Source organism: Phacochoerus africanus, chromosome 15 (genome assembly GCF_016906955.1).
Source record: "Phacochoerus africanus isolate WHEZ1 chromosome 15, ROS_Pafr_v1, whole genome shotgun sequence".
Classification (NCBI taxonomy): Eukaryota; Metazoa; Chordata; class Mammalia; order Artiodactyla; family Suidae; genus Phacochoerus; species Phacochoerus africanus.
In genome coordinates this window covers 90,491,376-90,514,584 of record NC_062558.1, presented here as the reverse complement: position 1 = coordinate 90,514,584, position 23,209 = coordinate 90,491,376, and the positions used below count along the sequence as shown (strand labels likewise).

Here is a 23,209-nt window from a genome sequence, read left to right as displayed (position 1 = left end):
TAAACATTTAGCAATGTGTTCCCTGGCTGGGGTGGTGGGGTGACAGGTAGGAAGGGCCTTGATTTTAGCCTTTGCCAATTACTATGGTGTAAATCCTCCTTCCACACCCTCTTACCAGCTGCCAAAGTGCCATGAAATGTAGTAAAGTCATTAGCAATTGATGTGTTTTGAATATTTATTATGTTTGTGCATAATATAATTTATTTAATTGTAAGTTTATATGATTTTTAATTTTGATAATGACTGTGTTTCACAACTGGCTTACAAAAAATTCTTGAAAGATTTAACAATAGGCTTTCATTAGCCAGTACTAGCTGGCCCCAGCATACCACTAGATGCCCCTTTTGGATGTGAACTCATTAAAAATGCAAGTCACTTCTCCATCTTTCTGGAGGGATAAGGCCTCGTGATACCAACTTCATTGCTTACATTTAACATGGGCTACACATTGGAAACCTGAATTATTTTGGTTCCAAATATTTGGCACTGATATATTAAAATAGTCCAATGTTAGACTGAGACTCGGAGTCCTGATAAGACATTTGACTCTTAGCGCTGAGCTGCCAAACTCCTCCTGCACATGTCTTGTCTCATGCAAAAAAACCCCAGCAATATGAGGGAAGCATGTCTTGTTTCCGGAACCTCATTATCAGTGAGGTCTGGAGAGATCCATTTTTCTTTTCTTTTTTTTTTTGGTCTTTTTTTTTTTTTGCCTTTTCTAGGGCCGCACCTGCTGCGTATGTAGGTTCTCAGGTAGGGGTCTAATCTGAGCTGTAGCCACCAGCCTACGCCAGAGCCACAGTAACATGGGATCCCAGCCACATCTGCGACCTACACCACAGCTCACGGCAACACCAGATCCTTAACCCACTGGGTGAGGCCAGGGATTGAACCCGCAACCTCATGGTTCCTAGTCTGATTCATTAACCACTGAGCCACGATGGGAACTCTGAGAGATCCATTTTTCAACTGCTGCCATTCTTGCCTTTTAATGATCTTCATTCGGCTTTATATTGTGATCAATTTAATTTGCTGTTGGTCAGGTAGTGAATCCTACAGGGCGATGACTACTTCTTACCATATGACTAATATTTGTGGCCTGTCATTTTCCAATAAACCAGCTTTACTTTGTGCACACATTGTGTGTGGTTCCACCATGAGCTAGTCACAATTCTTTCACAAAGGCAGCTAAGTAATATAAAAAATCATTTGGGTGGCCTCTGTGGTGCTATTTCACTGTCATGTACCACTGCCTGTGAAGCTGGGCTATGTTGACAGCCTATTATGTGTTGTAGCTAATATACAAAGTCATATTTGCTGGGTTATCTTCAAATTTTAGGGAATCAATTAAAAACTCTAATTCAAAATTTAAATATGCAGATGCTCTTAGTCTTCTCTTGCAAATAATACATAATTCATATATGCTCCCCTCTGATTATTATTATATTTGTTGAATTTCTAACAGCCAGGGTTGACTTGGGATGGTGTCTGAGGAGCACTGTCTGCTCCTTGTGAAGCCAATCAATGCTGAGTCACTTCTCTGAAGCACTGGGGGGCTCCTCTCTCCTCCCCAGGGTTGGTGCCCATCGCACCTTGGATGCTGGCTGGTTCGGGTGACAGGTGGTCAGGGGGGAGGTGCACTGCTCTCGCTACCTTCTGCCCATTCCCTGTGCGCTGTGGATGTGCTAGAGCCTGGTTCTGTCTCCTGGACCCCAGGGATCCAACCCGCAACCTCACGGTTCCTAGTCTGATTCATTAACCACTGAGCATGGTTAATTTCATCAACCTGAACATGCTGATCCCATGGAGCTTTCGTATCACAGCTGCCTACTTCAACGAAGCCAAGTGGGATTTATCCTGGGAATGCAAGGGTGGTTCAACATTTGAAAAAAATCAAGCAATGCAATGCACCACATCAATAGAATGAAGGGACATAATCGTGTCAATGGATGCAGAAAAAAACATTTGACAAAAGTCAACATCCTTTCATGATAAAAGCACTCAATAAACTAGGGTTAGAAGAGAAATTCCTCAACATGAAAAAGGCCAAATACGAAAGTCAGCAATATTCTCAGTGGTAAAAGGCTGAAATCTGTCCCTGAAGATGAGGAACAAGACAAGGAAGCCAGCTTTCACCACTGCAGTTCAACAGAATAATCAAGTTCTTGCCAGAGCCTGTTACGAAAGAGAAAGAAAGAAAAGATGTCCAAACTGAAAAGGAAGAAGTCAAACTATCTCTCCTTGCAGATGATTTGATCTTATATGTAGAAATCCCCAAGGAATCCACCCTTCCCCCAAAGACCTGTTAGAATTAATAAGCGCATGCTACAAAACTGAATTTTAAAAAGTTGTATTTCTGTACAGCAGTTATGGACAATCTGAAAAAGACAGTTCCATTTACACAGCATCCGAAAGAATAAAATACCTAGGAATCAATTTTAACCAAGGAAGGCAAGGTTTGTCCACAGAGAACGCACAGACACATACAAACCCCTCTGTGGAGGGGGAACTGGAGCCGGTCTCACTGCACTGCAGGGGTGCAGTCAGCAGTGCTCTGGTGTGGCTCCCTGGACTGCCCCATGTGCTAGCCCCTAAGTCTTGGCCTTGGGTTCCTTTCTTGGGAAGATTCCTATAGGAATTTCACACGGCCTGATCCAGCCTTTCCAGAAGCCCCCCTTCTTATTCCCACTTCCCTCCTCTTAGAGACAAAGTGGATCAGCTACAAGGCTTTGGGTGGTGTGCTGGGGCAGGGAGAGTGGCTGGTTTTCCCTGGGACACCTCTGCTACTATTAAGCAATTGCATCATCTTACAAGAGAGACACTTTCTCTGAAGAACTGGGATAGGGAAAATGCCAGTCTCAAGATCAGAGTCTGCAATAGTCATTCTGGTTGATGGGATGAAAAGAAATCCTCCCCGTTCTGCTCGGGTGATCTGCGAGCTACTTTCCAGTGGGTGTTGCAGATGCTTGCATGTGAGCTGGAGGCTGCCCGGGAGTAAACTCAGCACATTTAGAAACTGTGCTAACTCTTTGTTGGCCTTTAGGGTCCTGAAACTGCCCCCTCCAAGTTGGAGCCATGCTTCCAGAAGGTGCACTCAGTACGAGTTTGCCACTGGTGGCCCCAGAGCTGTGTCTGGGGTGGCCTAGGGCCAGCGCATTTTGGACAGAGAGAGAAGGAAGACCCAGCCCTTTTCCAGAACTCCCAGCGTGGCTCACCAAGCACATCAAGGGGAGTGACCAGCAGCTGCGATCTTGGAGCTCCTGGGTCACGTGCATGGCCTTCGACTGGGATGGCCTTCCTCCCAGCTGAGATCACCTTTCCAAGGAAACACATGGTGGGCGGAGGGGGAGACACTCTGAAGCCAAAAATCGCATTGAACATTTGTAGTCCCCTGGAGCCAGAGCCAGGCAGGAGGCAGAGAGGCGCTGGACCGGGTTGGGGCTCTGGGGCCTGAAGCACAGCAAGGGATGACATGCTGGAGGGCCCAGCCTGAGGGTTGTCCCCCACCCTGACCCCTGATGACAGAGAAAGTCCTAGGCTATTTGCGTGGGTGCCCTGAGGTTGAGGTCAAAACCCCGGGACAGCTCCAAACAAACCACGGAGAAGCGGCAGCCTGTCATTAAGTCTAAAGGAAAACAAAAGCAAAACTGCCTTCCCCGTTTGCTTGGGGAGGCTGAGGGAAACTCTTTATATCGCATTTCTCTGCGGCCGAGTTTTTACTTGCGTGTTCCACTGACTCACTTCTTTTTAAAATAGTTACAAGAAGCAACTGAAAATGAGCTCTGAAGATAATCCTTCTCCACACTCATCCTCAGCTTATCTTTTGGCACCTTCTCTGCAGCATTAGCAGGAGGCTGAGGTTGCAAGAGTTCCTGGAAATTGGCTTTCACTGGGAGAGACTTCCCTCCTGGAGCCCACCCTATACCTGGCCTGTAGTCTGAGGCAGCCTGCCACTCCCCACCTTCCTCGGTATCAACTCTGATAATAGGAGTTTTGTGAGAAAGGCAGTGACAAGGTGGCTGGAACCCTCTCAGGGGGCCCTACTTCCTAGCATGAAAAGAGGACTGTGGCCCACTGAAGACACTTTACACGGCTGCTCAGCCACAGAAATGTCACAACCTGTGCACTGCTCCCGCCGGGCTCCTTGGCCAAGTGGCAAGCTATTTTTGGAGGCTCATCAGCTCTGGGATGAATGATCTGATTCTCCCTGAAGCCTAGAGTGTGGCACAAGCCAATCTCTGGAGTTAGAAGTCAAAGGAAGCAAGAGGTGGCGTCTCTGCTTCCTGCTGGGGCTGTGGCTGGTTCGTTTCCTGTCAGCTTCTTCTTGGCTAAGAAAAAGAAGGAGCTTGGGAAGAGGAGGTTTTGGAAGAAAACTTGAGCAGGGAAAATCCTCCAGGCCTTCTTGATGAGGTTTAAGCCTCGCATGTGATGTGTGAAATGACTTGGCCAGGAGTCAGAGCTAGGAGAAAGTGCTGCGTTGGTCCTTTTGGGGTTTTTGCACACCAAGCCTGCCGGCTTCGGCAGTGGAGCGTGGCGTTCTTGGCGAGGCTGGAGATCCAGCTGGAAAACTGAGGGGGTTGGGATGTAGGGGTTTGGGTGGGCCCAGGCCATAACCATCCTTCCCGCCCTTCCCCTGGGAGCCAGGAACCCTGTATGGGTGGCCTGAGCTATATATCTGCATGGAGCAGGAGGAAGGGCTGGGACGTGAAGCTGAAGGACAGTGCGACACTTTAGCGGGATTTTGTCTAGCCACCCCTGAAAAGCAGCCCAGGGCAGACAGTATTGAGCAGCCTGACAAGGCATCCCTGACTCCAGGCTTGAGGTGTCAGCCCCCCACCCTCATATCTCCTGCCCGTTCTTCATCTACCCCCTTGGAATCTCAACCTCTCTCTGTAACATGTGGGTAAGCATCTCCCTGGTGGGATTGTTCAGAGGGTTAGATAGAACATATGTAGACTCTGCAATGATAAATGAACTGACCCAAGTGACTTTAGAAAACAGTGTTTTCGGAGTTCCCATCGTGGCGCAGTGGTTAACGAATCCGACTAGGAACCATGAGGTTGCGGGTTCGGTCCCTGCCCTTGCTCAGTGGGTTAACGATCCGGCGTTGCCGTGAGCTGTGGTGTAGGTTGCAGACGCGGCTCAGATCCCGCGTTGCTGTGGCTCTGGCGTAGGCCAGTGGCTACAGCTCCGATTCAACCCCTGGCCTGGGAACCTCCATATGCCTCGGGAGCGGCCCAAGAAATAGCAACAACAACAACAACAAAAAGACAAAAAAAAAAAGAAAAGAAAACGGTGTTTTCAACAAGAAACTGAAGGCAAAAAACAAAGGGAATTGTGTACAAACATGTACTCTAGTTGGTAAAGTAGTCTCCCAAGGATCAACAACTTTGAAGCTGTTTTATCTGAGTAGTGGGATTAAACAATTATGCCAATGGGTGGTAGGAGCCTTCCTTTCCAGTTGTGAAGGGGGAGCTGTGCCCTTGGCTGGGCCAGGATGGTGCCCTTCAATATAGATTTTGGTCAGTGAGCCATCTTAGCAGAACATTTTTCAACATTGCATTAAGTTGAGAGTCTGTTGAATCACTATGGCTGAGTAAGAGACTGCACTCCTAAAAGGCAGTGTGTGGAACTAGGCTCACAGTTCCCAAGTGTCAGGCGTTCAGGCAAGGCAGATGGCTGGATTCAGAGGTGGTGGCTTGTCTCTGCCCTGAGATGGCTGGGGCCCCAGCTGGAAGATTCAAGGCGTGGAAGATGGACTCATCTGAAAGTTTGTTCATTCACCCATCTGGTGGTTGTTTGGCTGGGACCTTCGCCTGGAATGTTGGCTGGAATTACCCCCACGTGGCCTGGGCTTCCTCCCAACATGGTGGCTGAGTCCTAAGGAGAGTGGAGAGAGAGAGAGAGACAGAGAGGGAACCAAGAGGAAGTCATATTGTCTTTTATGACCTAGCATTGACAGTCTGAAAGCATCACTCCTCTGAATTCTATTGGTGGAGGTAGTTACAAAGTCCACCCTGGTTCAGGACGAGGAACCCCATCTCAAGATGCAGGCCTGTCAACTTCACCTTGTAGGAGGAGCACATGCAATGGGAGATACCCCGGTGTGGTCATCTTTGGAAAATACCCACAATCTCCTGCAGCCTCATTTAATCTTTGTTCCTTCCCTGAGGCCCACCCCTGGTCCCAGTGGGATGTGATTTTCTTCTCTGTGCCTTTGCATTCATAGACTGTATAGACTTGGTTTAGGGCTCTTGGGTGAGGGGATACCGTATTTAGTTTTTACTTAAGTGAAATTCCCTTTGTCTTGCTTTTTTCACTTAACATGAATTTATTTATCATTACATGTAGATCTCTTTATTGCAGAGTGGTATTCCATAGTTTGGTTATGCTGTAATTTATTTAAGTGTTTCTTCGCTTTGATGGATCTCTGAAATTTTTTTTTTTAATTTTCTGTTATGGATAAGACTGCAGTAAATATTTCTCTTTGTGCTATTTTTATGTACATAGCACAAAATGTGAATGTTTCCCAGGAAAGAGATGTTAAGTCAACTGCTGAGTGAAAGAGCCCACTTTTAATTGTAATGGGTGTTACCAAATTTCCTTTGAGAAAGGCAAGTTGTGCTGTTAAGAATAGAGTATAAAAGCGTTCATTTCCTCTTGTTCTTACCAGCACTTGACAACTGTCAATCTTTTAAATTCTTGCTTGTGTTGTGGGTGAAAACAATATACAGTATATCATCATGTGTTTTTAATTTGTAGTTTCCTTCTTATAGTTAGATTGTACATCTTCTCATATGTTTATCAGCCATCTGCCCTTCTCCTGGGACTTGCCTGTTCATTTCCTTTACTCAACTATTCATTTCAATTTTACTAAAAAGCAAAGAAATGCAGTTGAAACAGTGAGGTTTTTTTAAGTAATGAAGTTTAAAGAAATGGCAAAGAGTCTAAGTGCTTGTGATGATTGACATGCTGAAGTTTAGAAAAGTCACTCTATAATTAGAACTGTTAACTTATATTTTCTTTCCAAACATTTTCAATGAAAATGTAACCTCAGAGCCATAGGAACACAGTCTTCGTTGTTTTATACGAAGACCAAAGTTGATTTAAAAAAATATAATGAGTAAAACTTTTCAACATCATTTATTGACTGAGTCTTTTTTTCCTCCCAGACTTTTGTTATTTGCCTCTTAAAATTCAGATGCATGATGTGATCTTTTTCCAAACTACCTTTGTCCTCCACTGATCTATTTAATTTCTGTGCTGGTGCCCTTTGTTCTTATAAGGCAAGTCTCTGAATTTATCAGGTAAGAAAGAATAATGTACAGTGTTTCTTCTTCCCACCAGGGAACACTGTCTCTTGAAGTTACAAGTGTGACTTTTCATCACTCAGAAAAGCACTGTGGTGTTTTTCCTTCACGTTCTGGAGAGGACTGTACTTCTAGGTGCTGGCTGCATGGGCAGTGCTGGTGTTACTTTCAGGATGTTGGGATTACTTCCAATCCATCACCTTTTGAGCTGTTGAGAATTTGGGATTCAGAGGAATAGAGTTGATGGGACTGAGCGGGGGTTGGACAGATATAGGGAGAAGTGATCAGAGGAAGTGTGTTCAAACCCTAGGACATCCAGGAGCAGAGAGACACAGCAGGCTGGAAGACATGCCAGAATCATTGCGTGTGGAGTGGGGTTTGTGAGGTTGGAGAAGTGTGGGCGGGGGCGGGGGAGGGGAACTCTGAGTCGTGGGGTGAACCTGCTGCGGGTCAGCAGGAATCTGAGGTGCAGAGAGATGGCACCTCCCCTAGGCAGGCATGCCCTTGTCAGCCCATCCAACTATCTGAAGTGTTCAATTATTTATTCATTAATTTGACAGTTAGCACTAGAATGTTTGTTAATGTGTCAATGCATTTTAGGTGTTAGGGATATTTAGGGGGAACAAATGACATCTCTTTCTTCAAGGAGCTGACATCGAAGACAGAGGAGATGGATGCAGGGAAGCCCTGATGCATGTACACAGCACACATTATAGCGTCTGAGGCAATGGGTGCTGGAGTGACTGTGAAGCAGGGTAGGTGAGAGAGAGATGGAGGGCACGAGAGAGCTGTTTTCCTGAAGCTGTCAAAACAGCTAAGCGCTGTTTCTGCAGAGAGTGACAGAGCCCTGGCGGAGAAGGGCAAGTGTGAAGCCCCAAGGAGGGCACAGCCCTGGTGCTTTTGAGTCCCTGGAGCTAGGCAAGGGCGGGAAGACGTGAGGAGGCGCCTGGGGCCTCAGAGAGCCAAGAAGCCTAGTGAGGCAGGAGTGGGGGCTTTGGAGCACTGGGGAGGATCTCCAGTCACCCGCTGCTTCTGCAGTTCAAGGTAGGCCCACCTGGATGTTGAGTATGTGAGTGTGTGTGGTTAAGTCAACGTGGCTGAATTTGTATATGTCTGTGTGTTTAAATGGTGTGTTTGGGTATGTGTGAGTGTCTGTGTGCCTGAGTGATTATGATGCGTGTGGTGATGTGAGTGTACGTGTGTTCATATGTGTCAGTGTCTGCAGGGATGTGTTTGGCATATGTGTCGGTGCATGTACAAGTGTTTACATGTGTGTGTGTGTTGGGAGAGGTCCCAAGGGCAAATGAGATCCTGCTGGGAAGCCTCTCCTGGCATCTTGGCTGGGCCTGGTCCTTGCCATGGGTCATAGAACAGACCAATGTCACTGATGAGGTCACAGAATCAAGCCAGGAGCCTAGTGACCACGGGCACCTAGCAGCCACTTGGGCTGGGGCCAGCAGAGGGCTTCAGTACAGCCCGAGCCGACTCTCACAGACCAGCTGGAGCTCTGAGCCCCTGGGCACTGGTGCCAAGTCATGAAGCGTCACTTCATGGACCACAGGGGAAAACAGCCACCAATAGACGGGGCCACCCTCAGCCTGGCCAGCCCAGAGTCCACAGAGGAGAGCGAGGAAGTGCGCTGGTCAGGTAGGTCGAAAGATAGTGTGTGGCTGGTGTGTCCCTGAGAGGGGTCATGGAGGGGGGTCGGTGCTAGGTCACCCCTCGGTGCTGTCACCCAAGTGCCGTGTTGGCCATAAAGATGGATGGTGGGCCTGACCGAGGCAGCTGTTGTGAGTGCATGAGGTGATTTCAGGAAGCACGAGGATGAAAATATAAAATGTTCGTCATTATGTATTTTAATGCGCTTTGAACAAAACCAGTATTGACGTCAATCCTGGGATTTTAGCAGTGAAGTAAAAAATTCCTTTGTGATAAATGGATCATAGTTAGTCTAAACATCAACTTGAAGATGACTATGAACTGTGCGTGGGCAGCACCTAAGGGTCACATGGGCTCTGGGGGCAGAGTGACCAGCACCAGCTCAGGCTCCATCAGTCATTTCAATGCTCCAGGCCTCAGTTTCCTGATTTGTCAAAAAGCATAACAATACAATTTCTTTGGGTTTTGGAACACTAAAGGAGTTAAAATATGGCCAGCACTTAGCACTTATACAGTGATGGGATCCAATGGGCATTCAAGAAAAGAACAAGACACCCATGGGGTGAGATGAGACATGTCACAGAGTGAAGGTAGGGCTGAGCATCCTGGTCAAGGCACTTGTCATGCCTGGCTTTCTAAACTTCACTGAGCTGTGATTTACATATGCAAACCTCACCAATTGTGTGCACAATTTGAAGCATTCTGATATGTACGCATTTGTGTAACCGCCACCTAGATCATGATGCTGAAATATTTTCATGCCCCTCCCAAAGTTCCCTAGTGAGTGAGTGGCCCTTTGCAGTCAGTTCACCCATAGCCCTTAGCTCCTGGTAGCCCCTGTTCTGTTCCCTCTCTCTGTGGTTTTGTCTTCTCTAGCATGTCATCTCAATGGAATCAAGGACTCTATGGGGTTTTTTTGTTGTTGTTTTTTGTTTTTAACCCTGGCTTCTTCCATTCAGCAGGATGCATTAGATACTCATCACGTTTTTGCATGTAACAATAGTTCATTCTTTCTTCTCAACAAAGAGGATTACACTGTACGAACGTTCCACAATCTGTATTCACCAGGCGATGTCTTTGGGGCTTAGTCAAGGGCTTGACAATTACATTCATACACTATTTGATCCTTATCATCACATCCACAACTTACAGATACATCAGTTTATACATGTGACCCTTATCATCACCCCCAAGATGATCTCATGCCCATCTTATGGGGGAACCAGTCACAGAAAAGAGAAAGTACCTGCCCAGGGGCTCCCAGAGCCTGAACCCATCTGGGGTGCAGAGGTGGGTTGTGGCGCTGATCCCTCAGGGGTACTCATGAAAATGTCCTTCCACCTCTCAGGGACCACAAAGAGAGAGGAGCCGTCTCCACAGCCGGGCCCAGCCATCCCCCATGAGGAGGACATCTACTTCTGGGGCAAGGGCCGGAGGATGCTGAGCTGGAGCAGCTCGCCATCGTCCGAGTCCTCCTCCGAGTACCAGTCCTACTCCCAGTGCCAGTCTTGCTATTCCAGCTCATACAGCAACGAGGATGCTGCCCAGCAAAGCATGTGCGCCTTCTACACCCATGTGAAGACCGTGCAGGGCGTGGCTGTGGCCTGGGAGACGGACAGCGGCTTCGAACCTGTCAGCCGGCAGCCCCGCATCCACGAAGCCGAGTTCATCAAGAGGCAGAGGCAGAAAGGCACCTCCTATGAGATGGCTTCCAGCACCGACCTGCGCTGGGAACTGGAAGCCAGCAAGAACAACTGCTGCTTGGAGTCTGATGACACGGAGCTGCTGGCCCCCCTGGAATGTTGCCTGCAGGAGCTGCGGGACACCCCAGACTGGCTGGTCACCACCAACTACGGGCTGCGGTGTGTGGCCTGCTGCCGGGTCTTCCCCACACTGGAGGCGCTGCTGGAGCACGCCCAGTATGGCATCCAGGAGGGCTTCAGTTGCCAGATCTTTTTTGAAGAGATGCTGGAGAGAAGGCGGGCCCGGGGCCAGGGGCAGGAGCAAGAGCCAGAGGAGGAGGAACAGAGCGCTTCGGATAGTAGTGAATATCCAAGGGCCCAGGTCAAGGTGCTTTTGGCACAGTCACAGAAGCAGTGAGCTGGAGGTGATGTGCCCTGCCCTGCCCTCACCTCCCACACCTCAGTTGCTCCTTTCCTAGCTGTAAGGACCAGAGCCATGGGGCAGGGAGAGACGATGAGGGCCGGGAAAGGAAGCTAGTGGAGTGTAGAGCTGGGCAGGCCATGAGAAGGGCTGGGGAAGGCCCCCTCCCAAAGGGCAGAGCATTTCAACCAGCATCCATTTCAAAACCTGAAGCAAGTGTTTCAGATCTTGGTGGGTGCAAGATCTGAAGCCTGCAAGCAGGTGGCCACAGGGATTTCTATTTTTGCTGGTGGGTCAAGCAGGTCATGACTCACAGGAGAGCCAACAGCACATGAAGTTTCAGCCCTATTTTTTTGATTGTTAGGAACCCATCATATGCCCTTGTTCTATATCTTGTCTTAATGGGATTAAATTTGAATACTCAACGTTTAAGTCAATGACTAATGGAGTGGATCATGGTTTGGGGTTGGACCCACAGGAAACTGCCATTTCCACAGGTTCCACACTGGCACAGACATCCCGAGACAGAAGGTAGAGATAGGGGCCAGGTACATCCTGCTGAGCCGTGAGTTTAGCTGTGTCAACTCCACGTTTCAAAATGTTTCTGCAAAATTTGTCTTCACCCTCTTGAAGAAGGAGGTTGCCTTCATTCAAGAAAATATGTGGATGGTCCACTGTGTGTTAGGCATGCTGATGAAACATGTGCCCTAACCTCACAGGGAGAGGCAGGCAGAACAGGCAAGGGCATGGCAAGTGGATGGATTACCTAAAGGAAGTTGGGGGGGGAGTTCCCTGCTGTGGCTCAGCAGGCTAAGAACCCAACTAGTAACCATGAGGATGCAGGTTCGATCCCTGGCTTGCTCACTGGGGTAAGAATCTGGCATTGCCGCAAACTGCGGTGTAGGTCACAGATGCAGCTCAGATCTGATGTTGCCTTGGCTGTGGTATAAGCTCAGCGGTAACTCTGATTTGACCCCTGCTCCAGGAACTTCCATATGTCACAGTTGTGGCCGTAAAAAAAATAAAATAAAAGTTTTATTATTCTCATGCTGGTTGATGAGAAAGGAAAACTTCCCAAAGAGGTTGATATTCACAAAGGCTTGAAGAATAGGGAGAATTAGTAAGACCGGGAGTTTTCTTCAAAGTCAGCAAAACTAAGAAAGGGTGTTTCTAGGAGCGCTGAGCCATGTTAAATGTGGGGGCAAGTGGCAGTGTGCTGAGGACAAAACAGATTTCCTTTCATTTGGCACATGGAGGATGCTAATGGCCATGACAAGAGTGATGTAGGGGGCTGAGCGGGGTGGCGGCAGATGGGCAAGGGGCAGTCGTGGACACAAGACAAACAGAAAAACCACAGAATGCAAGCATTGGACAACTCTGCTGGCTAGTTTGTTTAAAAAGGAAAGCAGCCATGGCTTAGCGATGGACAAGAAGAAACTATGAAAAGGTAAAGATAGGGAGAAAGCGAGTTTATATGCTAGTGGGAAAGATCCAGAAGAGAGAAGGAGACTGAGAATGCAAGAAAAAAAAAAATGGAGAAATCTAAAAGGAAGAGTCAAGCCAGTGAGAATAGGCTGGATCCTGACCAGATATAGAGAAACCAGCCTCTGACAAGTATACCTTAGTGTTTTTGGTGGTACCCAGATGGGCAGGTGGGGCTTGGGAGCCAGAATGAAAGGACTTGATTCCCCTCCACCTCCCCCCACCCCCGCTGGCCCCCCAAAACTGCAAGGAGCTCTTAAGGAATTTTAAGGAAATCAGGTTTGCCTTTTTTTTTTTTTTTTGGTCTTTTGAGGGTCGCACCCATGGCATATGGAGGTTCCCAGGCTAGGGGTCTATAGCTGTCAGCCTACGCCAGAGCCACAGCAACGCCAGATCTGAGCCTCATCTGTGACCTACATCATAGCTCACAGCAACGGTGGATCCTTAACCCACTGAACGAGGCCAGGGATCAAACCCTCAACCTCACGGTTCCTAGTCGGATCCATTTCTGCTGAGCCACAACAGGAACTCCAGGTTTGCCTTTGTGAAAGATCACTCGGGAGAGCAGGGTCAAGAATGGATGAGAGAGGAGTTCCCGTTGTGGCGTAGCAGAAATGAATCTGACTAGTATCCATGAGGATGGGGTTAGATCCCTGACCTCGCTCAGTGGGTTAAGGATCTGGTGTTGCTGCAAGCTGCAGTGTAGGTGGAAGACATTGCTGTGGCTGTGGTGTAGGCTGGCAGCTGTAGCTCCGATTCAGCTCCATAGCCTGGGAACTTCCATATGCTGCACCTTCAGCCCTAAAAAGAAAAAAAAAAAAAAAAAAAACCAGAATGGATGAGAGAGTGTCTTTCTCTTGTGACAAGGATGGAGGATAAAGAGTTGGAAGGCAGGATGAGTTGAAAGAGATTTAGGAGTTGTAAGTCACAGATTCAGATTCAGGCTAGTGTTTGCTGAGGGTGGTAAGAGGAATTTGTCCTGGATGATTTTCAAGGTTTTTGAAAACTTGTTTCAACACTCAGAGCTTTAATGGTACTTGTTCGTTTTTCTTTACTCTCCCTATTGGATGCACTGCGTTGCAATTCAAATCACCCCAAAGGCCCAGTAGGCCTGAGGTGATCACATTTCTTCCAAAGTGTAAATGGCTCTCCGCAGGGGACTCATTCTAGGAGGTGGGAGTGCACTGTTGGGATAGCATCGCCCTGGCAAATTCTTTTTTCCCCAGGTGATCATCACTGGAGGAAAATGTTCTGAAGAATAAGGTCCCCAATCCATAAAGCAAACTCCTATTAGGTTTAGGAAGCATCCTCCTCCAGCCATCCCAACCAAGAGGGATTGCAAAATGAATGGAGAGGGGTGTGTGTGTGTGTGTGTGTGTGATTTTTATCACACTTTTCCCCCAAGTAATTGTTGTGAAGAGGTTTGAGGAGTTCCCATGGTGGCGCAGCGGAAAGAATCCACATAGGAATCCAACTAGGTTGCGGGTTCAATCCCTGGCCTTGCTCAGTGGGTTGAGGATTGCATTGCCGTGGGCTGTGGGGTAGGTCGAAAATGTGGCTCAGATCTGGCATTGCTGTGGCTGTGGTGTAGGCTGGCAGCCACAGCTCCGATTGGACCCCTAGCCTGGGAACCTCCGTATGCCGTGGTGAGGCCCTGAAAAAAAAAAAAATTTGAAAAGCTGACTAACTCAAGATAGCCCACAGAAGCTGTGGAAAGAGCACTTTTGTGTCTCCCACCATAAAACACTACCCCCCCCCGGGTCCTCCAGAAAAGAAGTTGACTTCTGAGCCCTCGGGAGGATTATGATCCAAAGAATGAAGAATGGAATTCATCTTTCACCTGTAAAGCAGAGTCTCAGGACCTTATACAAATGGATGGGACCCTCTCACTAAAGTAGGGAATCCCCCTGCCTTTTTGCAAGTGAGTCTGCCTTTTAGCCAGTAAGCTGCCCAGAGCATGGCCAATGGACGGAGTGGCTGGTGACTGTTGGTACTATTTGTAGATAGAAGAACACTGAGGGACAAGATTTGCTGGGATACCTATGAGTCCACTTTTGAAGAAGCTCAGTTTGTGATGGAAACCTTCACAAGGTTAGTTGGGAGCTAGTTAGAAGCAACCTGGGACTTGGAAGGGTGTTGAATGGGATGGAGATAGATTTGCGATCTATGTATTCGTTGCTACCACAACACTTTACATGGCCTCGTGTTAAATGCATTCTCTCTCCTGGTCCCAGGGCAATAGAAGCCATGGGATCATTTTAGAATGGATGTCAGCCATGGGGATGATATCACCATTTTCAAGATGCCATAGAGTGAAGGGATTTCTCAGTTCACTGTGAGAAGGGCTAGAGGATCTTCAGGAAGAAGAAAAGGGGCGGGACAATGGGCCAATCTTTGTCAAGTTCTTCTCAGAAGAGCTATGCGGTGTTTGAAGGAGCTCAGGGGGCAGGTAGGATTCCAAGAGCAATCTAAGAGGAGAAGGCAGCTGAGCCAGAAATAGCACTAATGAAGAGGAGAACACTTCTACTTAGAAATGAGTTGTAAAGAAAGTAAAGTATTGCATGTAAGCTCTGGAATTTCAGCCTTTAAAAGACAAATGTATTTATGTGTCAGTCACTGATATTCTAAGGGCCAAGCATTGTTCTAAACACTTTACAAGAGTTAAGTCATGTAATGCTTTCCACAATCCAATGAGGTGAGTCCTATGATTCTGTTTTATAGGTGAGTAAGCTAAGACCTGTCCACGGTCATGGAGCAGATGTACAGTGGAATCAGACTTCACACCCAGGCAGCCTGTTCCAGAGCCCATATTCTAACCAGCACATGGAGAAGCAAACTTTTTTTTTTTTTTTTTTGTCTTTTTGCCATTTCTTGGGCCGCTCCCACTGCATATGGAGGTTCCCAGGCCAGGGGTCGAATTGGAGCTGTAGCCACTGGCATACGCCAGAGCCACAGCAACGCAGGATCCGAGCCGTGTCTGCAGCCTACACCACAGGTCACGGCAACGCCGGATCCTTAACCCACTGAGCAAGGGCAGGGATCGAACCCGCAACCTCATGGTTCCTAGTCGGATTCGTTAACCACTGACCCACAATGGGAACTCCCGAAGAAAACTTTTAATGTAAAGACATGCAACATATTAGAAAAGCAAACATGTCAATGCCACAGGTTGTATGTTCTTTAAGTGGTAGCAGCTGGAGATTAGAGGAAAATAATGACAAATGAAAGATGACAAGAACCTTGAGTAAGCAAACTTTGAATGTAGTCAAATTTAGTTGACATGGATGGAGGAAGGAGGAGACAACATTGCTCTTAATAAAATAGCTTATTTTTATTTTTTTGACTTATTTTTATTTTATTTTATTTATTTATTTTTTTATTTTTTTGTCTTTTCTAGGGCTGCTCCCACAGCATATGGAAGTTCCCAGGCTAGGGGTCCAATTGGAGCTGTAGCAGCCAGCCTACGCCACAGCCACAGCAACAAGGGATCCGAGCTGTGTCTGTGACCTGACTTTTTTGAAACATAACTTAAATTCAGTTGAGGATTGATTCGTGGTTTAAACTCATCACTTTGTAGAGACCAGGAGCCTCTACCAAATAAGACGAGTATCAGAGTGACTAAGGGATATCATTCCAGAGGGTCAAGGCACCTCAAACATTTTAGAACTTGAACCCCTTTACACCCTTTATTTCCCGAACAATAGGAAGAGATGGAACTTGTTTTATGAAATTTACCAAAATGTGATTAAGCCTGACAAAGATGACACTAAAAAAATAAACAAGATATTGTTCTTACTTATAAACACAAAATGATATCTAATCAAACTTATAGGGTGTGAAAAGAACCATCACTGAGTTTGGGTCATCTCATGACTGCAAAGACAAAAATTGTTAAAACTAACAATGCTTGCTTTTGAAAGAAGGCTCTATGATTATCGCAGTAGATATGAAAAAGACGATATTCAAAAGTAAGCCCATACACTTATGGTCAGTTGTTTTTTTCAAATATGGTGCCAAGATAATTCAACGAAGGAAAGAATAATCTTTTCAGAGAATAGTGCTAGGACAACTAGATATCTATGCAAAAGAGTGAAGTTGGATTTCTAGCTCGCACCATACATAAAAAATTAAATAAAAAGACCTAAATGCAAGAGTTAAACTATAAATTTCTTAGAGGAAAACAGAGGTGTAAATCTTCATGATCACGGATTAGACAGGGGTTTCTCTTAGGTATGACACCCAAAGCACAAGTGAACAGAAAAAATATATAAACCAGACCTCATCAAAATGAAAACTTTTGTGTTCAGAGGGTATTAAGAAAGTGAAAAACAATCCACAAAATGGAGAAATAGTTGCACATCACATATCTGATAAGGGTCTAGTATCCAAAATTTATAAAGAGCTCTTATAATCCAACAATAAAAACAAGCTCCCCAATTTAAAAATGGACAAAGGATTTGAAAAGCATTTACTCAAAGGATATATATAAGTGACTTCTAAGTACAGGAAAAGACACTCAACATCACCAGTCTTTAGGGAAATGCAAGTCCAAATTACAGTGAGATACCCACCCAGATGGCCATAATAAGAAAAGGTGTAACCACAAGGGTTGGTGAGGATGTGGAGAAATTGGAACCCTCATACATTGCTGGTAGAAATGTAAAATGGTGCAGCCACATTAAAAGACACTCTGGCAGTTCCTCAAAAAGTAAAAAATAGATTAACCACATGGCCCAACAAACCTGATAATTGGAAACATAGGTCCACACAAAAATTTGTGCCATGAATATTCATGGCAACAATATTTCCCAAACAAAAAAGTGAAAACAACCTACATGTCCATCAAATGATGAATGGGTAAACAAAATTATTCAGCCACGAAAAGAATGCAGTATTAATCCATGCTACAACATGGATGAACCTTGAAAACATTAAGAAGCCAAATATAGGAGTTCCTGTCGTGGTGCAGTGGTTAACAAATCTGACTAGGGACCATGAGGTTGTGTGTTCGATCCCTGCCCTTGCTCAGTGGGTTAATGATCCCACGTTGCCGTGAGCTGTGGTGTGGGTCGCAGATGCAGCTCGGATCCCGCGTTGCTGTGGCTCTGGCATAGGCATGTGGCTACAGCTCCGATTCGACCCCTAGCCTGGGAACCTCCATATGCAGTGGGAGTGGCCGGAGAAATGGCAAAAAGACTAAAAAAAAAAAAAAAAAAAAAAAAAAAAGCCAAACACAAAAGGCTACAAAATGCATTGCTCTATTTATACAAAACATCCAAAGAGGCAGATGTCTAGAGAGAAAAAGAAGACTGATGGTTGCCTGGGATTCCAGAAGGAGAGGAATAGGAAGTGACTGCTAATGGATATGGTCTTTCTTTTTGGGGTGACAAAAGCATTCTGGAATAAGGTAGTGTGAAGATTATACAACTTTGTGAGTATACTGTAAACCACTGAATTGTGGGCTTTAAAAGACTGAATTTTACGTTATACAAATTATACCTGAATTGAAAAAAAGTAATAAATACAACAATAATTCCTATATTATTTTTAGAAATAAGGGTAGAAATTCTCTTCAATGATATACAGTATCTTTAACCAAACTCTATAGGCGTTCCCCTCAAATCTGTAGGTGTTCCGAAATCGTCATCTATGATAATTTTTAACATTTTTTTGGAAGTTACAACTACTTAATAAAACAGGGAACAGAAATGTTGTAGATAATGGACAGAAGATTCTGCTTATTTTCAGAAAAAGATAATATACTTACCTTGGAAGCTCAGATGTATGAACCAAAAATTATTGAAAAAAGAAGTAATTGAAGAATTGAGACAAAATGGATATCAAAAGCTTTCTTGTATATTAGATGTGACTAACTAGGAAATAACATGGAAAATATTCCATTCACTAGATAAACATTCATGGAGATATTGCAAGTGCTTTGAAATAGCCAAGTGATTGTCTCCAGTTGATAACTGTAGATAAATTTCGATTTTCCTCAATGTGCATTATTCTTTATTTTCTATTTTGAGGAATAAAAAGGCAATAAAACATTTAATCAAACACTACCTGAGGTTAGAAGTCACAATGAGGGCTTTCTGCATCCACAATGGTGGTCTCCAGACCACACTTTGAGATCTCCAGCTCTTGACATCTTAATCCTTGGCTCTTCTGCATTAAATTAGCTTTGATTTTAAGAGTACTTTATAATGAATGAGGACCCAGCCAACTCAAGAGTGTTAAATTACAAAGCTCTTTTTGTGGGGCATCCTCATTTCTTACAAGGGTTGAAAGCTGCAAGTGTGAGAGGGAGAACTTATGAGAGAATTGTGGAGAGGGCTCGGTGGAGAGAGAGGGTAAAAGAAGTGATGCTGGGAAGAAAACAAAGTCATGAAAACAGGATTTTGCAGGGAGAAGAAGGGGAAGCATTGCAGCAGGAGAAAGGAAAGATGGAGTTGGAGAAGGGACAGAGGGGGGAAAGAGAGAAATGGCTGAGGTCAAGAATGAGACATCACAAAGGTGGTCCACATGGGAAGCTGGTGAGGGAAGACGAGGGCCCATCCGAGACGGCAGAATCTTGACTGACCTTTCCATGGGAGACTGAGGTTCTCAGTAACAGATGCTGTTATGGGCAGAACTGCGTGCCCCCCAGACTTATAGGTTGAAGTCCTAATCCCTAGTACCTCAGGATGTGACCTTATTTGGAGATAAGGTCTTTAAAGAGGTAATTCAAGTAAAATGAAGTCGTTATTAGGCTGGGCCCTAATTCAATATGGCTGATGTCCTTACAAGAAGAGGATATAAGGACACATACACGGGACCTCATAGAGACAGGAAGAAGACAGACATCTGCAAACAAAGAAGACACCGACCCAGCAGCCACCTTGCTCTCAGACTGCAGTTTCCAGAACTGGGAGACCACCCATGTTGGCTGTTTAAGCCCCCTGGTCTGTAGAGTCTTGTTATGGCAGCCCTAACAAATGAATACAGATACTGAAGAGCAGGAGCCAGAGGCAAGCAGGCTGCAGCCAGGAAGGCCTGAGTAGGTCCCCGTTTCTGGTGGGGAGGCTTCCTCTTCCCAGGGCCTCAGGAGACAAGCACACAGAGAGTGTTCAATCAATGTTTGTCCATTTATTATTATTTTTTGTTTGTTTGTTTGTTTTAGGGCTGCATGTGTGGTTTATGGAAGTTCCCAGGCTAGGGTTCAAATCAGAGCTGCAGCTGCCAGCCTGTGTCACACCCACAGCAACCCAGGACCCGAGCCACATCTGTGACCTACACCACGGCTCACGGCAATGCTGGATCCTTAACTCACTGAGTGAGGCCAGGGATTGAACCTGCATCCTGTGGATACTAGTTGGATTCATTTCCACTGAGCCACAACGGGAACTCCAATATTTGTCCACTTAAGTGCCCGGAACGGCATACGTACATTTGGGACTGAGAGGGTGACTTTTGGAAAATGCAGTGGCTTACTGGCCCCGAGCACCAGGGCTATGGGCTCCTGTCAGAATGTTCTGCAGAAGGAATCTGGTGTGTGAGTGCCCGTGGACTGTGAGGACCCAGTCTGTTCCCTTCCATTCTCTCCTAAGCCCCTGCTGCTTCCCTTGTCAGTGAGACTGACTGGAAGTTCTCACCCAGAAATGAGCCAGGCCAGGGACGATGAGGACCTGGATGTGCTGAGTTGTAGGGAAGATGGAACAAGCAGTTCATGAAAATCCTACGTTTAGAGTGCAAAGCCTGCTGCCAGGACCCAGACCCTGTGGGGGCGGGGGGGGGAGTGCCGTACATGTGTATGTGTGTGTACACGGATACATGCAGCTCTGTACTGGGCCATGCTGTGCCTGCCTTGGGATGAAGCACAAGGCAGGAGAGAAAGTCCAGGAATGATGCTAGAACTCCCAAGGGCTTGACGCTCTGCTGTTGGATTTCAGGCAGCCCCTCCCAGGGCACAACCAGGAACGGCAGTGCAAGGTACCATCCATATGAGGAGAAGAAAGCGAGAATTCCCTACGGCCGTATTTTCCAAACTTGAACACCGTCCTTTCAGAGGCCAAGACCATTCTCATGGGGCCATGTTAACTTAGTTATTGCTGCTTAAACAATGACTTAACACAAATGTTCAAGTTCATAGTTACTTGATAACTATAAAATAAAAATAAATTCACACATTAAACACAAACATCATTACAACAGCCATAAAACTCAAGCTGCCAACATTAGTTTTATGTGACTGTTGAGCTTGGTGTTTGCAAAACCAAATTGCCTCCAAAGTGAACATGAAACTGAATGCAGGGTGGCTTCTTCTTGGGTGGATGGGTCCTCCCTGTCACATGCTGAGATGACACAATCTCCTATCTGGAGTCTCCTAGAATCTGGGGGGCCGTTTCTTTCTACATTCAGTCAGCCTGCAGAGCCTGATAACCAAGCTCACAATCACTGTTAAGGTAAGTTATGGAATGATTCTAATTGATATACTACAGTCGGAGAAGGTGTTTCTATCTAAATATACAGTCTGTCCTGCAGCTTCACATTTCCTTGCCTTTAGGGAAAAACCAGGACACTGCACACTCCTTCCCTTGTTGTGGAGGGAAACGATGCTGCAGGTGGCTCATGAGTGGCTCATGGCTTTTGCATCCTCTATAACCACATCTCTTCTTTCTTATCCCTGCTCCCATCAGGCACAGCGGAAACCCCTTTTATCCAAGGTCCACTCTTTGTTCACTCCCTTTTTGGTGATAATTCAAGCATGCAACCAAGTGCTTTTAGCCACAAAATGCCTATGAGCAGAAGGAGGAGGTGATCTTGAAAATCACTGGTATAAACCCAGACTGGCAAAGGAACACAGAAACCCACTGAACACCTTAAAAGGGGGTGCTTACTTAGTGCTTTTAGTTTAGAAATATAGTTTCTGTACACAAAATCAAGCTGATTACAAAACAATGCCATGCTTTTTCATCTTAGACTCAGATTTTAACAAATAAGTGAGTAACGGAAGAGGAAAGGAGACCTCCGCTCCCCTGCTCACCACGTGAGAGCAGAACGCATTTATTTTGAGGGAATTTGGATTTCTAAGATTCTTTCGGTGGTGACCCGGTAGGATCAGGATTAGCTGAGTAGGGCCCCTGCATATCTTTGTGTCCACAGGGACCTGGATCGACTTCAGTACAGTCTGAACACTCGTCCAGAAACTCTAGGCAGAGGGGTTTTTAGAAGAGATAGCTTTTCAAAATAATTGGATTGTATTAGTCTTCCAATTCAGAACACAGTCAGACCTGATGGCGCCAGGGGTTGGATGGTGGGGGACAAGTCGGTGGAGGATTTTTAAGTTGTCCTAAGGTTGTGAGTGAGCAGACAGCAAGGTGAAGGGAAATATCTGGAAGGCCTTTGCTATTGTCATCGGAACAACTGAAACTCTGAATCTCATCTGGGTCATTGGTGGTGTCTGCCCTGGGGACGGAGTACATTTCCCTATTCCCTGGTCATGCAGCAAAGGTCTTATCAAGATACTCTGGCAGATTATTTGGGAAGCTGAAAAGCACTGAACACACAGTTGTAAAGGGAACAATGCTATGAACTGCAGAACTGCAAGAAAAGCACTTTCCAGCTTCTAAATCCCCAGCACCACATCAAATTTGGCAAAGAGAAAGGGAGGCAAAGGGCGGACATTTAGGTCTAACACTGGCTTGAACGTCTGCTCAGTTCTGCAAGGAGAGAACAATATTTAGGAATGATACAACAACCAAAGCAAGTTGTTGGGCAACCTGTGTAGGGGGCACCTTCTTCTTTCCACCTTCGATGAGTAAATTGCAAGCCCAAAGGTTGAGATGGGAGGTCACAAAGGCCACCAAACAGTCCTGCCACTTCCTTGGTTCCCTGCCCATGCACAATCCTGCTGACATGCCATTTTACTTGTGTCACCTTTCTCTGGACAATGAGGTTTAGAAAGGTGGTGTTGCCCGAGGACCCACCAGTGGTACCCAGGGTGGGATGCTGGTCGGCTTTCAGAACCAGTGTTCCTCCTCTGGCATCCTCTCCCCTGTCCCATCAAGTACTCTCTTCCACAGTCAGAATTCAAGTTCCCTGTTCAGACACTCGGTGGCCCAAGAGCCCTGGACAGGTCTTCAATCCTCTTTAAGCCTGAGTTGACTAATCTGTAAAATGGAGCCTGGGACCTCAAAGGGATGGAGAGTGAGGACTTGTTGCTCACACAGGCAAAGTGGTTTCCAAACTCTGGTCTGGAAGTCTCCCAGGAATGTCTACATTCCTGTGCTATCGCATCCAGTTTAGCACCAATTCCTGTCCTCACTTCTTGTCCTTGGCTCCAGACCCAAGGACCTTGCAGCCAGCTCCCATTGGCCCCTCAATTCCATTCCATGCCTGGTTGGGGAAGGGTGGGGCTGTTCCCCTGAGTCAGACTGCCTGGATGGTCAGCACAGCCCCTTCAGGTCCCTGCTCCCAGTGAGGGTGCTCAGCAAGAAGAGCTCTGGGGACCCCAGAAGCCTAGGAGGTACCTAGGCATTTAGAGAGATGGCAAGGGCTATGCACCCACTGGCCTATGCTCTCTGGACAGGCCCTGGGGCTGAGCACCAGCAGGCAGCCCTACCTCTCTCCTCGTGCCTTCCCCACCTCTCTTCACTCTCCTTAGAGGGCAGGAG

At 46.4% G+C, this 23,209-nt stretch overlaps 1 protein-coding gene across 1 annotated transcript; it reads left to right on the top strand.

Annotated features, from left to right (window-relative positions):
- Positions 1-8,830: 8,830 nt before the first annotated feature.
- On the top strand, positions 8,831-11,367 carry FAM170B (family with sequence similarity 170 member B). Its single transcript, XM_047759407.1, has 2 exons — positions 8,831-8,957; positions 10,318-11,367. Exons 1-2 carry the CDS (start codon positions 8,846-8,848, stop codon positions 11,067-11,069), a joined length of 864 nt encoding a protein of 287 aa, XP_047615363.1. The 5' UTR covers positions 8,831-8,845; the 3' UTR covers positions 11,070-11,367.
- Positions 11,368-23,209: the final 11,842 nt, after the last annotated feature.

Coding starts and splice junctions, on each gene's coding strand:
- FAM170B (XM_047759407.1), top strand. CDS start 8,846: ATGAAGCGTCACTTCATGGACCACAGGGGAAAACAGCCACCAATAGAC. Junction 8,958..10,317: donor CGAGGAAGTGCGCTGGTCAG/GTAGGTCGAAAG, acceptor TCCACCTCTCAG/GGACCACAAAGAGAGAGGAG.